The sequence below is a fragment of the Doryrhamphus excisus genome, linkage group LG6 (assembly GCF_037039965.1).
Source record: "Doryrhamphus excisus strain RoL-2023G ecotype Guam linkage group LG6, RoL_Dexc_Guam_v1.1, whole genome shotgun sequence".
In the NCBI taxonomy this organism is placed as follows: Eukaryota; Metazoa; Chordata; class Actinopteri; order Syngnathiformes; family Syngnathidae; genus Doryrhamphus; species Doryrhamphus excisus.
In genome coordinates this window covers 12,935,716-12,952,203 of record NC_136362.1, presented here as the reverse complement: position 1 = coordinate 12,952,203, position 16,488 = coordinate 12,935,716, and the positions used below count along the sequence as shown (strand labels likewise).

General features: G+C 43.8%; 3 protein-coding genes and 4 non-coding genes across 8 annotated transcripts; 6 read left to right on the top strand and 1 right to left on the bottom strand.

Annotated features, from left to right (window-relative positions):
* Nucleotides 1–18: 18 nt before the first annotated feature.
* setd9 (SET domain containing 9) lies at nt 19–981 on the top strand. Of its 2 annotated transcripts, XM_058068172.2 has the most exons (2): nt 164–301; nt 396–981. In XM_058068172.2, exon 2 carries the CDS (start codon nt 449–451, stop codon nt 890–892), a length of 444 nt encoding a protein of 147 aa, XP_057924155.2. In that variant the 5' UTR covers nt 164–301; nt 396–448; the 3' UTR covers nt 893–981. The 2 variants fall into 2 exon arrangements, with proteins under 2 accessions (XP_057924154.2, XP_057924155.2); XM_058068171.2 differs by having other exon boundaries at nt 19–981.
* A 1,827-nt stretch (nt 982–2,808) lies between these two features.
* Nucleotides 2,809–8,712, top strand: eif4a2 (eukaryotic translation initiation factor 4A2). The gene is made up of 11 exons (XM_058068168.2): nt 2,809–2,968; nt 4,006–4,051; nt 4,125–4,257; nt 4,441–4,580; nt 4,958–5,126; nt 5,204–5,313; nt 6,420–6,563; nt 7,238–7,375; nt 7,447–7,536; nt 7,758–7,837; nt 7,909–8,712. Exons 1-11 carry the CDS (start codon nt 2,940–2,942, stop codon nt 8,051–8,053), a joined length of 1,224 nt encoding a protein of 407 aa, XP_057924151.1. The 5' UTR covers nt 2,809–2,939; the 3' UTR covers nt 8,054–8,712.
* On the top strand, nt 4,292–4,364 carry LOC131127006 (small nucleolar RNA SNORD2). Its single transcript, XR_009129494.2, has one exon. It is a non-coding gene; the product is annotated as a small nucleolar RNA SNORD2 (small nucleolar RNA).
* Nucleotides 4,804–4,877, top strand: LOC131127004 (small nucleolar RNA SNORD2). Its single transcript, XR_009129492.2, has one exon. It is a non-coding gene; the product is annotated as a small nucleolar RNA SNORD2 (small nucleolar RNA).
* LOC131127002 (small nucleolar RNA SNORA81) lies at nt 5,351–5,530 on the top strand. Its single transcript, XR_009129490.1, has one exon. It is a non-coding gene; the product is annotated as a small nucleolar RNA SNORA81 (small nucleolar RNA).
* LOC131127003 (small nucleolar RNA SNORA81) lies at nt 6,614–6,801 on the top strand. The gene has a single exon (XR_009129491.2). It is a non-coding gene; the product is annotated as a small nucleolar RNA SNORA81 (small nucleolar RNA).
* Nucleotides 8,713–10,312: 1,600 nt separating the features above from the next.
* Nucleotides 10,313–15,768, bottom strand: LOC131126032 (lactosylceramide 1,3-N-acetyl-beta-D-glucosaminyltransferase A-like). Its single transcript, XM_058068170.2, has 2 exons — nt 15,636–15,768; nt 10,313–11,773 (listed from the first exon to the last, which is right to left on the bottom strand). The coding sequence occupies exon 2, from the start codon at nt 11,613–11,615 to the stop codon at nt 10,506–10,508; it is 1,110 nt and encodes a 369-aa protein (XP_057924153.2). The 5' UTR covers nt 11,616–11,773; nt 15,636–15,768; the 3' UTR covers nt 10,313–10,505.
* Nucleotides 15,769–16,488: the final 720 nt, after the last annotated feature.

Below are 16,488 nucleotides of genomic sequence, written 5' to 3'. Positions count from 1 at the left end.
AAATCATTGCTGGAAAGAATCAATTCCTCCAAGTACGAGTGTTCGCACTTCCCTCTGAATGTTTAGAAATGTACTGGAGAGGTTGCAGATCAAATGGAAATCCTACCGACACCGATTTGTGCCTTGGATTGCACTAAACATTTCTAAAAATGAGAAAACCCTTCGACAAGTGAAAGAGCGCTCTGAGGACAAGTTGGTCCCAGATGAAGAAGTGTCACGGAGCCTGCGGCAGCTCTTCGGTGTCCTCTACAGTCATGGAGTTCACCATCGTGTGGCCAAGAAGGGTCATTTTCACGGACAGGTAACCAGTGACAATGAACTTTGTGCACACGATGCCATGTTCCAGTCATTTGGTTTCTGTATTGACCGGAAGCCGAGCACTCTGCCCTTTGCAGGAACAGGGGTGTTTGTGACCAAGGGGGTGGTACCCAAAGGAGCTACTGTTGCCATGTACCCTGGCACCGTTTACCAAGTTTATGAGCCTATTCTTCTACAGTCCATCAAAAACCCATTTGTATTCCGATGCCTCGATGGTGTCTTGGTTGATGGAAATGACAAAGGTATTTCCAAAATGGTGTTCAAGTCATGCAGCGGCCGGGACCGACTGGGCCCTTTTGTGATGAGCGACACCAGTTGGCTCACGGTCAATCCGCAGAACCCACTTGCAGTGGGCCAGTATGTCAACAACTGCTCCAACGAGTGTCCTGCCAATGTGTGTTACCAGGAGTATGATGTTCCGGATGCGTTTCCCGTAGAGCTTCGCCAGTATCTTCCCAATGTCAACTACAGCCCACACTCACAGAGACCTCTTCGCTGCGTGGTGGTCATTTCACTCAGAGACCTAACAGCCGGAGAGGAGCTATTTTCCAACTATTACACTATTGTACACTAGAGTCACAATTGGATTAAATAAAAACATCTCTTCAGTTCTGTGTATGATGAATATTGCTGGAGTAAAAGCAAAAATGACTACTCTTGAAAATAAAAGAGTTTGTTGCAGTGACGTGGAATAGAAGTATTATTCATTGATAAATCACTAATACTGTACACTGAAGTGTCAAAATTGGTGTTGCTGTCCATGTTTTTATTTTTTTACAATGCAAAACAAATAGTAAAGATTTTATTTTAGAAATATAGTGCAAACCAAAATGAAATAGAACTACAGCAATGTTCTCAAGGCATTTTTTTTTCTCCTCCCCAGCCATTAGGGACGATAGTATTGCTTCTAAATACCCTCACATGCCAAACAGATTTTCACAAGGAGGTGATGATGCAACTCCACAATAGAAGAGAGCATGTTTGAGAGCATGAAAAATATATACGTATACTCATTAAAACAACCATTTTTGTTTTGTTTATGTTGTGGCATTGTTGTTTAGACATTTCCAACATTTTTTCTATATAGCCTAAGAACACAATATTCTGTATGCCTTAGTCAAAATCATAGAAAACCGAGCAGGACAGCTTGTGAATTGGGGTAATGCAGTCCAATATGTGTTAAGGGACCAGTCCATTCAACGCCTAAAAAATAAACAATACAATTTTTAAATCACTTCTAAAACAAACGGGCAACCAGTGCAGGGAGGCTAGAATTGGCATGATGTGCTCCTTTTTTTTTAAAACAGCCACACCCCGGGTAAAACATACATGCAAAGGAGCCTTGGCTCGGTGCTAGCGGTACCATTTTGATCCAGTCTCTTTAGTCCATACTTGATGAACTTCCCACTGGTAACCAGACCACTTTTCCCCTGTGCAAGTGGACCTTAACAACAAAATAGTGAGCTTGAAATTCCAAATTTGTCACCCTGCCACAAGATTTTCCATTATCCTGGCAAAGAACAAACAATACATCTGGTAAAAAATGCTGGTGCGGGAGCAGAAAATGCACTGCATTGTAAATGCAACGTGTTCAAACTAGTGCAGAATGTGTACTTGGGCAATCGAGACACTGACAAGATTGGTGTATGTTTATGAAGCAGTAGGATAACGTCACTATTAAGGAACACCGCCCAGTATACGACTGGCAACCAGTCCAAAGTCAGCTGGGATAGGCTTCAGCTCATGCATGACCCCACTGATTACAGAAAAAGGATGGATGATGAAGGAAATCCCGCCATATAAGTCAATGCGATGCTTATTAGTATAGCCATGATTGTATAGTCTTTCCCCATCTTTTTCAATTCCCTACACCCCCCCCTCCCTTTCCTCTTGGTTCTAACAGACAAAGCACAATTACAAATAGTAGCTTTCATTGATTGCAAGGGACAGTCATCTTCATCTAACGATTGTCTGTTTATTTACATGGTATTAATGTAGAAGTCTGATTTGACTAAATTACCCTGAACTTTGAATGCAAGCCACACAGATAGCATTTTACCTGTGTAAATGTGATAAAGTTCCTGGGATTTGGGTGGAAAAGGGTCTAATGCTGTATGTATATTTGTGTAATACAGCCACTACCAAACTACATAGTGATCATGATGGCAGTCAACTTAGATGTCTGCTCTAAATAACAATAATAACACAATGCCTAATTTTCTCATTGGTTTGTTGTGTTAATTTTTCCAGGTTATAATTGACGAGTTTCACTACAACCACTCCTTTGCCATCATTGTTGCGCAACGTCTTGGGCATACTTTTGACCTATCCCGGGTACTGTAGTTGCCGTAGTGCTTTTTATTACTGCAAAATCCTTCCGCTGATAAATGTAGTAAGGGGCTATATGTTCTTATAACTGCGTAGTTATCTGGAGTTGGCACTGCACTTAACGGATGTTGATTGTTGCATAATGTAATCTAAAGTTTTAAACACATGCTAAATGCGATATTGCCGATGAAAGTGAGTATTGAGTTCAACGGCGAAAGTAGTTCGGCCGCATAAAGGCACTTGACGTCGCCATTGCGATCTTTCCAGTCGCATGCCGAAGTTGGATACAGATCATGTCTAACGACTCTGCTGATTACAACAGGTAACCCGCCTAGGCTAGTCTTTTAACAACTTGTGATGTAAATCGTATTTAAAGACTGTTATTTATGTGTGAACTCAAATTATTTGTCAAATGACTACTTAGCAGTTTAGGCCACTGACGCCGCTATCGTGATGGGGTGGCTAACAAGTTAGCTCATATACGGTCGCACGTTCAATTTGACGCAACGTGTTCTGAGTATTAGCTTATTTTCGCTTGGTCGTTAGTGATAATAAATGGCTTAATCGCTTAACGTGTGTGGCTGCATTATAAATGCAGTCCTGTCAAGCAGCATCTCGACCTAATTTTGGGGAAGAATTCTTGGTTGACTGCACAGGCCCGACTGGCCGACATATTGGCTGTCGGTGAGCCAGCCTGGGCACCATGTCGAGATACTGCTAACGAGGACTGCTGTGTCTGCATCGCTCATTGCTTACTTTGTCACGAAAAGGGTGTGTATGCGTGTATGAGAGAGAGAAAGGGAGAGCTAGAGGCAGGCCTGAAACCTGCGTGGTTACATAAGCGCAATTTTGGGAAAGTAGTGAACCGAGCTTTGCTCGTGGAATTTGACACGTGCAACCAGAGATTCCGGGTGTCTTTCAGGCCACCCGACAAATGACGCGGCTTTAACTTTGTACTATAATCGTAGTAAACTGCGCCATATTTCAGCAAAATTCTTAAACCACGTTGTTATCTTAAATGGTAGAGTTGCCTTTCCACACAGGAACCCAAGTCACCTGAGGACAAAAAAGTGCAGTAGGTCAATTGTATTAGCACATTTTCCTTTGAAAACTCGAGTATTTTGCCCTCCTGTTTAAGTCGTCAACAATAAAGTTGCCAGATGGCAAGTGGAAAGGAAGAAATTTGACGATTTTCAAATGCAGATTATAAAGTTCAAGATATTGCAGATGGGACAAGCTACTGGGCCTAGCACTAATGCTGCTGTGAGTGAGGGGAGGGGGGGGGGGGGCAAGGATCACACTGATCACCAATCATGTTTAAGCTAATGTGCTGCCTCTCATATTGCCTTGTCTTAACAGCGACCATGTGGGGCCAGATGGAATGGAGCCAGATGGTGTCATCGAGGTACTTTGCACCACACAACTAAAACCACTGGAAGGAGCCAGCATGCACTGAAATTTTTTTTTTGTTTTTTCAGAGCAACTGGAACGAAATTACAGACAACTTCGATGATATGAACCTGAAGGAGTCTCTTCTCAGGGGAATTTATGCATATGGTTTTGAGAAGCCGTCGGCCATTCAACAGAGGGCTATAATCCCTTGCATTAAAGGTACAATGGAAACAATAAATACTTTGGTATATGTGAGTGAAATGATGCTTTACCATCTTTCGGGACTTACTCATTAATGGGGATAATTTTTTCCTAACTGATCACTCAACATGCAGTTCATTTATTTGCATTTTGGTATGTAATCTGCCTTTTTAACGGATTGGTGTCATTTTTGTCCCTCAGGCTATGATGTCATTGCCCAAGCCCAGTCAGGCACTGGCAAGACGGCCACATTTGCCATCTCTATCTTGCAGCAGCTGGACATAAAGCAGAAGGATACTCAGGCTCTGGTGTTGGCACCCACCAGAGAGCTGGCTCAGCAGGTATGCTGTTCCTGAGGTCATGAATACCTCAGCAAGTGTCTCAGACCTAGGCAGCACATTGAGGACACTATTCACATTCCAAAGGTACCGTTCTTTAAAAGACCTTCTAAATTTTTTTGCAAATGTGAAATTTATCCCCCCAAGGATTGGTGTAGTCTCCGTCCATGGCTGCATTGGTCTAGAAGGTGATCTGGCTTCATTGACGTTTTTTTTTTTTTGCTGTGGGTGATATGATGGCATACCATCTTTCGGGACAGACTCTTGGTGTTGAGAGCTCTTTTTAAAAACTGATCACGCAGTTTGACGTTTGCATGCTTTGTTCACCTGTCAGGGCTACACTGACCTGCTTTTCTCCCCGTTTGTGCTGCGCTCTTCAGATTCAGAAGGTCATTCTGGCTCTGGGTGACTACATGGGGGCAACCTGCCACGCCTGTATCGGAGGCACCAATCTCCGTAGTGAAATACAGAAGCTTCAGGCGGAGGCGCCCCACATAGTTGTGGGGACGCCGGGTCGAGTGTACGACATGCTCAACCGGCGACACCTGTGTGAGTGCCCAACCTTTCCCATGGCATGAATCAAGGCTGTGGGGATTCAAATCCACTAAATGAATATTTCCCTACAGCCCCAAAATGGATCAAGATGTTTGTTCTGGATGAAGCCGATGAGATGTTGAGCCGAGGTTTCAAAGATCAGATTTATGAGATCTTCCAGAAACTGAGCACAAACATTCAGGTAAGGAATTGCATTTTGATTACCTGCAATAGTTCTCCCCTTCCACATTAAAAGAACCCTGCTATAATTGCATGATCCAGAGTTCTGTTTCGTGCGATAATGCTAGCAGGGTATCGACGTGGAAGAAGATGATTGCTCACTGTGCTGGAAATGAGATGCGGTCGAACCTCTTTCTTAATGTTCGGTGGCCGCTTTCTCAAGGCTCAGTGTTACACTTGCCATTAAATACGCTATGAACAACTGCACTACAAAACGCACTAAAAAGCCTTAATTTTCTCAAATTCAATGTGCCTATGTGTGCACAGAGTTCCAAAATCTTGTTTGATAGTATGACCATTTCCTGCTGACACAGGGACGTAATAATTGCGCAGTACAGAAATTGAAAATAATTGAGATTGCTCCTTATGGTGCGGAAAATGTAGTATTTACATTTAAGCCAGGCTCAGAAATGGTCAGATTGTCTCCATGAAACTAAACAGGATCACTTGTGATCCTCTTCCTCATCTCACGCAGACATGGGCGTCATTTACAGTGGGACCTTGAACACAACTGCTGCATTTTTCACTATTAGAAGTATAGTGCATAATCTCTACTTTCTCTCGCTATGTGACTTTGCCGCTTAAAGGTTTTGTTTATAGTAATCGCCCCCAAACTTTTTGCTTTATGCCTGTATTGGTCTCAAAACCACAAATTGAATGTCACACCGTTTTTTTACGATGAGAGAAAAAGTGGATGTCCATCATGGCCGCAACGTGCAAACACTGTCACATCCTGTTATTCCTCACAGTTGGTACTGGAGATGTGATTCAGAACGAGACAGAAGTCAACACGTAACGTCTCAGTTGCTAATAATCACATGACCCAGAATGAGAAGTTTGTGGTGAGTTGCGACCCCCGCAATGATGAAATTAAGTTATGTTGTGACTTATTAAACTATGTTCCAATTTAATGGGATATGGTTTAAATAGAACTGCTTTGACTCGACTTTCATCAAAGATATTTGAAACTAAACACTTACAGTTTAAGTGATGTTTGTGCTCTGTTGTCATACTGTCTGAATCCCATACCGGCCTGTACCCAAGTGCTAACGTCAATGATTTCCCCAGGTTGTTCTGCTCTCGGCCACCATGCCCACAGATGTGCTGGAGGTGACCAAGAAGTTCATGCGAGACCCCATTCGCATCCTGGTGAAGAAGGAAGAGCTTACCCTTGAGGGTATTAAGCAGTTCTACATTAATGTCGAACGGGAGGTGGGTTGCTTTATTGTTTTTGTTTTAATTGTCATTTGATGGTGGAACATCTCTTCCCTTCAAAGCACCCTGCTCAAACTACAGAAGCCACCAGCCTTCCGGGCTTAGCTGATGTGGGTGTGTAAGCACGGGTACACCAGGGAAGAAGACTAAAGGCACAGTGTCGGAAATGAGACGAGGAGGGACCTCTTTCTTAATGTCCTGTGTCCTTTTTGTCTCAAGAGGCTGCGTTACATTACAAAAAGGAGTTTTAATGTCAATTGTTGGGTGTGATGATATAATTGTGGCGTTGACGGACTAGCAAAAGGGGGGCAAGTAGGCCCAGCATCATTTTGTTGCCCCCGGAAAAGATTGGGACATCCCTGGTTTAGAACACAAATGCTTTGTTTTTGTCACAAACAAGACTGAGGCTGCCTAGATGGGGTCGTGTCCTACAGAATCACTTCCTGCTCGTTGAGAAAAGCCATGACTTAAGTCTCTTCACTAGATTTGTCGCCAGTCACTTTCTTAAAAATATCTAGAGGGGTCTGATTACTGGCTAAATATAGGGGGACACTGATCCCCATTGCCTGGTCTTCTCGGTAGATCTGGTGAATTGTTTATGAGAACATATAAGATCTGAACAAATTTGCTATAATGAATGTATGAAAAAACATTTTTTTTTTGTTTCTCAGGAGTGGAAGCTGGACACCCTGTGTGACCTCTATGAGACTCTGACCATTACCCAGGCTGTCATCTTTCTCAACACCAGGAGAAAAGTGGACTGGCTAACGGAGAAGATGCACGCGAGAGACTTCACCGTCTCTGCTCTGGTAAGTTCGCCACTCTTATCCGCTGGTCGTTGCATCTGTACATCAGTCTTCTTCTCCTTGTGCCTCCACAGCATGGCGACATGGACCAGAAGGAGCGTGATGTCATTATGAGGGAGTTTAGGTCTGGCTCAAGCCGAGTCTTGATCACTACCGATCTGCTGGTAAGTCGCTAGTCATTTGTTAATAGTCAAAAACCCAAAGGTTGACAAACTTTTGCTCAAGTCCTGCAATGACTTGGCAGTGTTCTTCTTTTGGGAGATTAGGGCTCGTTCTCCACAATGGTTTCCTCCGCTGTAGGATTCTGTTACTTATACGCGAGCAACATTAACATCATGCATCTTAAGACTTCAATGTAAAACTTTTTTTTTTTCAACTCTGTCAGGCTCGTGGTATCGATGTGCAGCAAGTGTCTCTGGTCATAAACTATGACCTTCCTACAAACCGTGAGAACTACATTCACAGGTAGGTTTGACCTACTGGTAGAGTTCTTCCACCTCGTGACCCCTAACCCAGATATTTTTCTTTCTCTGCAGAATCGGCCGTGGCGGTCGCTTTGGCAGAAAAGGAGTTGCTATTAACTTCGTCACCGAAGAGGACAAGCGAATCCTGCGCGATATTGAGACGTTTTACAATACTACAGTGGAGGAGATGCCCATGAACGTGGCTGACCTGATTTGAGCCCCGAGATTTGTTTTTTTTCCTTTTTAAAACGCAGTGATAGCAACTGTACACTTGCATTGTGCTTATTATTCGAGAGAGAGAGGGGAAAAAAAAAACACAAATCGATGCTAAACCTTGGATGAGAATATTTAGCGATGTGTTAAAGCGAGGTGACTTCTGTGGCGGTGCCTCTTGGACAGTTGTAGACTTCTAACCTCCACAGCTGGCTGGTTGGGGGCTACAAAGCCATGGGGCGTGTAAACATGGTCCTTTTCAGGTATTTCTTTTCATGTTATATTATAATGCGTATATTCGATGTTCTCCACCATTTAGTAACCTACTTGTGGACTAAAAGGTATAAGTGCTGCATAAAGTCAGCAAATTCTGTTATGCTAACATGTGCGATGTGTTGTGGGTCTGCTTTAGTAGAGGCGCTTGTCATGGTGTATATAGATTTGCTTTATGTTAACTTTTTGTGTATGTTTTATTTAAATGTACTATGTTTTTATCCAACTTTCAAAATTTCTCACTGTTTCGCCATAGATTGCTGATGTTTGGGGTTTTTTTTTTTTTACTCTTACTATAGTATATATCACCAGTTTCAACCCACTGTGTACTACTTTTCAGAGCTCAAATTGTATGAATGTCTTAATAAACAGAAATTGCTGTTAAGGTCACCACTTTAGTCACACAGACTTGGTACTTATACCTCACAATGCATGTTATTCCTTTTTAGTCTTTATAAACATTTGGTTGGCTTTCATATGTTCGTAGCTGTAGATGGAGACAACCTTGAAAATTAATTTTGACGATCACTACTTTAACACAGTGTAACCTAAATAATACCATTTCGAGACCATGGCCATCAAAAATGTTCAAATCCTATGAGCAATAAAAGTTGAAAGTCACAATGTTAACACTAGTTTGTATATTAATGAGTTTAGCTCGTTTACTCTATAGATGTGCTATATGAGAATGTAGACCCTTTGAATACTAGATCATAGTGAACGTTGCCGCCTTAATGGATGTGATAGTAGTAATTAAGATGTCACTCAGTTAATCACCTAGCATGGTGGAGGCGCTATGTAGGATAGCTAGGAGCTATGTAGTCTGGGGCTATATGCCCTTGGTCAGGTCTCCCAAGGCAAACAAATCCTAGGTGACAGGCCAGACTACTACGAGTGAATCAGAAGTCGCAGGCAAGCGCCTGGAGTAGAGCCGCTCCTCCTCCACATCAAGGAGGAGCCAGGAGTGTCTCAGGCATTTAGTCCCATACGCCTTTTTAATGTATTAATTACTATTGATACTTCCAAGTGTAATAGTAATGTGCAGGGGTGCTGCTTGGAGCCCCTCAGGGCTGACAAGTGGGTCCCCTGTGAATTGTTGCCTCTGGCCCCAAAAGACTAGTAGTGTGTCGGTCATGAACGAACATGTCAAAGGAACTAGTTATTTTTCGTGAACGGAATGAACAAGGTCACTGCCCGTAAAATACCCGTTCAGTCAGTTCAGTTGCAAATACTTTTTTTTTGATTGGCTGGAGAGTCAGTTCACCATTCCTTTTGCAGGGCGGGACTATCTGCGTGCTTGCCTGGCTTATCGTATGGTCGCACCTCACTCTGTGAGTGGGTGGGCTTAGCTGACTGAAAGACCGAGAGATTGACCGACACAATCGGTGACCTTGTTCATTCCGTTCACAAAAAAGAATTAGTTCTTTTGACCCATTCGTTCATGACCGACACACCACTAGTCATCACTTGTTGCACTGTTGAGTCAAAATGAACATGAACATGAATGAACGGACTGACTCGACAAGGCTAACCGGACCACAGACTAACGACCAATTGACCAAAATGAACGGATCTTTTTACTGAATGATCTGAAATGAACGGGTTTGCCCACCAATACAAAAGACAATTGAACCGCCTCCGAGTGTACACCCATAACAAACACACATACAGTCATCGAATCAGTGAAGTATTATCAGGAACACACAGGTTGTTCCTTCTTTTAACCGTTGCATTAGTTTGTATTTGACCAGTAGACTGTAACGTGCTTTTATGCAAGATGTTTGCACTCATGCTCGGCTGCTACAGAAAAATGAGTGAGCAAATACGGTCCTGGAATCAAGCAAACATACTACAATGCAGAACCTGTGTTAGCCTCTTGCATCAGTAATGCAGTACAGGTTTGAATGAAAAGCGACATTTGACATTATTATTGTGGTTGAAGCTTGCAGTGATGAGGAAGAATCACTTCTGCTTTGTATTGTTCCCTCAGAACGTTGATTTATTTGATTGTCTAAGAATAATACTTATTACAGCGTCACTTGAAATGAAATAATAAGATTTATTGCTCAATTTGTCACACAATTTGTCATGACTTCAAAACAAGATACCTCTCACATGAGTCCCGTGTTGATGCGGTCACATTAAGAGGAAGACGCCACACGTGAGGATTTGGTAATGTTGAGTCAGTAAAAAGCGGCCGAACACGGGTAGGTGTTGAAATGTTGGGGTTTACAAAGCAGAAAGATCTTGGTGGCCATGCAGTAGAGCCTGCCTAGGATCCCAGACGTCTTCTCCTTCACTTGAGGATGAGTGGCTGCCTTCCAAAGGTCATGGAGGTCCTCCACGTGACCGTGGGAGGTCATCATGTGGTTGTAGATACACATGTTCTGGGGTGCTTTGCCCTCCCCTGAGAAGTACATGTGATCTTCTGGGGATACGCCGACAGCCTTGGCGCAGATACCCATAAATACGTCGTCTATGTAAAGCGAGGCGTTCAGTGTCAGCGAAACTTGGTAGATCTTGTTGGCGACGTCGCCGGACACAACATAGCCCCCCCCGGCTGTGTAGTCCGGGTAAGACCACCATTGGTACATCTCAAAAGGAACATAGTACTTACTGTCTTTACTGCGGTTAGGCGGGGACCCCCAGTACACCCGACCCACCCAAAAGTCAGTAACGCCTCGGCGGCTCATATCCTGAAGGTACTCCACCAGGTTGGGCATGTGGATGAAGACGTCGTCGTCGGCGCTCATGAGGAAGCGAGCGTGAGCGCAGCGGTGGTGCATCCAGTGGAACTGCATGATCAGCTTCAAGGTCAGATTGTAGAAGGAGTCTATGAAGTCCTGCTGGATCAAATCGGCATGGCGACGGTCCTCTTGGATGAGACGCTCTTGAATAGCATCCGTGTCCATTGCAGGTACTCCTAAAGCGAACATCACCTTCACCGTCACTCCCAGCGTACGTTGGATGTAGGTCTCATTGCCCCATGTAGATCTGATGGCATCACGCCTGACAATGTTCCAAGGAGACGTTTTGACAAAAACCAGGAGGAGAACATCCTCACCGGCGCATTTTTCCGGATGATCCAATAAATTGTGGAAGTTGCTGAACCTCTGGGCTTGTTCACGTGTGATGGTGAGGCTTTTGTTGATGTGGCTGAAGTGGTCGACCAGGAAGCGGAAGGAGTACGACTTAACGTGGTTCACGGCTGCGTTCTCCCAGCAAAGCATGACCACCGACACCACCAGGCAGGCACTAATCACACGGACGGGCCGGCACCTCCGGTGGAACATACTGGATACCTGGCAGCAGGTTGAAAGAACGAAGGTTCGGAGCGTTGCTGTTGCCGATGGGATGGGAGTCACTGTGTCTGCTGGGAATCGAACTCCATCACAGTGGAATCACCTGGCATGCCCTCCAAGTCACTTCGATGACATCCGTTCATCTTCATCTGGGGAATGAAAGCACTTTTACTGTGGTGACGGACACAAACAGAACTAGTTGATATTATTACTTTGGTGTGTAAACTATGCATGCAACAGGCTAAGTAAACGGGCGCTGCGGCAGGAAGTAGCCATTGTGGCCGGGGGTCGGGATTTGAATGCAAACGCTAACACAGCAAATGTCACAACACAAGGTGGGTTTACCATGTGAAAAAGCGCTGAGAGGCGCGGAAAACACAAAAGGCTTGTGTTGGAATAGCTGGGTTGCACAATGCAGGATGGGAATAAGCTGCTTCTATAGGGGAGACACTGGGGGGTGGTGGTGGTGGAGGGGGGGGGTACTCCCACCGCACCCTAAGAGCTTTTTAATCATCGTCATTGGATGCATGGTGCACAGATACATGCAACTGATGTCATACTTGGAATGGACCAATCGCTTTCTAAACAAACGTTGCCTTAGCTGTGGAGAAACCTCCATTGGAAGAACTGGGAACCATTGTGGTTCGATACTCTGGTTTTGAACCATTCATTCATTCATTTTCTAACGCTTATCCTCACGAGGGTCTCAGGGGATGCTGGAGCCTATCCCAGCTGTCTATGGGCGAGAGGCGGGGTACACCCTGGACTGGTCGCCAGCCAATCACAGGGCACATATAGACAAACAACCATTCACACTCACCATTTAACTGTTTCAGATCATTTAATTTAAATATTAGTCAATGAGGGCTGCACGGTTGGTGAGTGGTTAGCGCATAGACCTCACAGCTAGGAGATCCGAGTTCAATCCCACCCTCGGCCATCTCTCTGTGGAGTTTGCATGTTCTCCCCGTGCATGCGTGGGTTTTCTCCGGGTACTCCGGTTTCCTCCCACATTCCAAAAACATGTTAGGTTAATTGGCCACTCCAAATTGTCCATAGGTATGAATGTGAGTGTGAATGGTTGTTTGTCTATATGTGCCCTGTGGTTGGCTGGCGACCAGTCCAGGGTGTACCCCACCTCTCGCCCAAAGACAGCTGGGATAGGCTCCAGCACCCCCGCAATCCTCGTGAGGATAAGCGGTAAAAAATTAATGAATGAATGAGTTCGACATGCATAAAATGTACCCCGCCTCTCGCCCGAAGACAGCTGGGATAGGTTCCAGCATCCCTCCACGACCCTTGTGAGGATAAGCGGTAGAAAATGAATAAATGAGTTTGACATGCATAAAATGTACCCCGCAACTTGCCCGAAGACAGCTGGGATAGGCTCCAGCATCCGTTCACAACCCTCGTGAGGATAAGCGGTAGAAAATTAATGAATGAATGAGTTTGACATGCATAAAAAGTACCCCGCCTTTTGCCCGAAGACAGCTGGGATAGGCTCCAGCACCCCCGCGACCCTCGTGAGGATAAGCGGTAAAAAATTAATGAATGAATGAGTTCGACATGCATAAAATGTACCCCGCCTCTCGCCCGAAGACAGCTGGGATAGGTTCCAGCATCCCTCCACGACCCTTGTGAGGATAAGCGGTAGAAAATGAATAAATGAGTTTGACATGCATAAAATGTACCCCGCAACTTGCCCGAAGACAGCTGGGATAGGCTCCAGCATCCGTTCGCAACCCTCGTGAGGATAAGCGGTAGAAAATTAATGAATGAATGAGTTTGACATGCATAAAAAGTACCCCGCCTTTTGCCCGAAGACAGCTGGGATAGGCTCCAGCACCCCTGCGACCCTCGTGAGGATAAGCGGTAGAAAATGAATGAATGAATACAACATATGCACAAAACGTATGCTGGTCCATGCTGGTTTTTTCCCAGCAGGGTGCTCCCACTACCTTTTGTTATCTGCTGGTGTGGTGCAGCAGCCTACCAGCATGGGATGCTAGTAAGACAAGGATGGACATCGTATGCCAGTAAGACCAGCAAGACCAACATATTGTACAGTAAACTTCGGATATATCGGATTCAATTGTTCCCACTGGTTTTGTCCGATATAAGCAAAATCCGTTATATGCATATACCGGAAAATGTCTGTTTTACGCATATATCGGATTTATATCCGGTATATGCGTAAATCGGATTTTATCCGTTATAAAAAGGCACTTCCTTGACTATGTTGCCAATGTACCTGGACTGGGCAATGAAAAGAGACGTAAGGTAATGAGAATTTAACTTTATTGGACTCTGAGCATAACAAATTGTTAATGAAGCTAGGCCCTGTTACGCCCGTCAGGCCTACGTTATTTCCAATAGTGAGGTTAAGATCTCATTCACTGCTGTGCTGGTATTATTGACGTCACTCACTTTTATATTTGTCCTAAATCTGGAGCCAGGAGAAAGACAATAGCCAGTGACATCAACAAGATTAGCATGACGTAGGCCTACGTGATCTTAACCTCACTACTGTTTTGGGATTTGGCCTCATGTAGACCTAGGGCCTACCCTTCCTGCCACATTCATTACACGGACGCGCAATGCCATGGGGGAACTTTCTTTGATCCATGTTCACAGCCAAAGATGAAGATTAGAACATCTTTGTATGAATTACAGACATGTACATGAGTATGTACAACGAAAAAAAAAATTCTCAAATCTGTAGAAATGCCTTCTTGTTGCTATTAGGGAGGTTTAGAAACCAAACGATAAACGTAAACGCAAACGATAATGACGTCACAGGCTATTGACAAGTCGGCAAGTTCCCATACATTTCAATAGCATGTGACGTCATTATCGTTTGCGTTTACGTTTATCGTTTGGTTTCTAAACCTCCCTAATAGCAACAAGAAGGCATTTCTACAGATTTGAGAATTTTTTTTTTTCCGTTGTACATGCTCATGTACATGTCTGTAATTCATACAAAGATGTTATAATCTTCAGCTTTGGCTGTGAACATGGATCAAAGATGGATCAAAGGCCACGATGCGGCCATACGATATATGCCAGGGAAATTGGAACGGGACTGGAGATTTTGTTCGAAATAGGCAAAATCCGTTAATAAAAAATCCGATATATGCAATGAATTTTTATTGGAAATGCATTACAGAAAAATTGGTTCTTTTTTATCTGTCCGTTGTGAGCGAATTTCCGATATATCCGAGTCCGATATATCCGAGGTTTACTGTATACTGTTTGGATGCTGGTGACTAACCTGTGAAACTGAAACTGTATTGTTTGATGCCACATCTGCGATTGGCTGGCGATCAGTCCAGGGTGTACCCCGCCTCTCGTCTGAAGACAGCTGGGATAGGCTCCAGCATACTCAAGATTTCAAATGGGATGTGGACTTGTATCTGGTGAAAGAGTCAAACAGTGACAAAAAGCATGGATGACTACTTCTTCGATTTCTATCCTCATTAGGATTGTGGGAGAATGCTGGAGCCTATCCCAGCTGTCTTCGGGTGAGAGGAGGGGTACACCCTCGACTTGTCGGCAGCCAATCGCACGGCACATATAAACAGTCACATCTATGCTTATGGACAATTTGAAGTGACCAATTATTTACATTTGGAATGTATGGGAAGAACATGCATGACTCGAATCCCAATAATAAAAATCGGTTTCTTGGTGTTGACCACGGTTTTACTCCAGAAAGTTAAAGTTCATGTGAATTTATATGACATGTTATGACCATATTATCAAAATTACTTCCTGTTGACATGGCCATATCCACAGGTGTGCACATGAAAAAAAACATTAAAAAACAACTGTCAATTTAGCTTTTATGTGATAGTGGAATAAACCCAGATGACCCAGAAAAAAAGGCGAAAATGGAAAAAAATGCCAGGTCCCTCACGTCAAAGAGCCGGATCGTTTACGAATGATCCATTCCTACTGCAGGGGTTAATGTTACCTGCATAAATGCCTAAATAGAAATGACAGAAGACTCACCTCCACTACTGAGTTGATCTTTTTTCAAAGTTTGCACGTTTGTTCGTCTTTCTTTTTTGTGACTTGCTGTCCTGCCGGTGTGTTGAGGGACTGAGCTGTCAGTGAAACGTTGCCCCGCCGCGTCTGTCTGTCACAGTGGCCGTGACAGGGGGGAGGAGGGGGAGGAGTCTGGGTGGAGCTGCTATTCACTTCTTAATGGAGTACGTACAGAAAACATGAATGAAACACAGCATCACGCTAATCCAAGCATTTTACTGTTTTAGTTGTTAATTACTAGTTACGTCTTATACGGTGTTTTTTTTTAGCCACGGGACGTTTTTTTCCAATAGAAAAATCAAAAATGTTACAAAATGTCACCACGACCTCTCACGTGCATCATTAAGTCTATTGGAGGAACGAGGCAATCAGCTACTTGTTGCCACACGGACCAATATTACATTGCTCTACCAGTCTTTACACTACGATCACTCGACAATGACATAATATTTGCAGAAAACTATTAATAAATAAAAAAATTAATACACTAATAAATAATTAAATAAATAAATACATATTAATAAATGCAATAATAAAAATAAATAATAAAAAATTATTTAAAAAAAAATCTCACTGCACACCTGACGATTTCAGGGGGAATTTTGACTTCTAAAATGTTGATTTTTGGGGACAAGCCATTTATTTAGGGGGACAACGTCCCCCACCACAACCTCAACCTCCCAATTTTACCATTACACAGGCTGCGCTTCGCCTGCGCCCCAAATAGACCATGCAAGTCAGAGCTGGCTAGCTGCCTCTGCACCTTTGGCGGACTGTTTTGTCACTGCAACAAGTTGAAAATGTGGACTGCCATCTC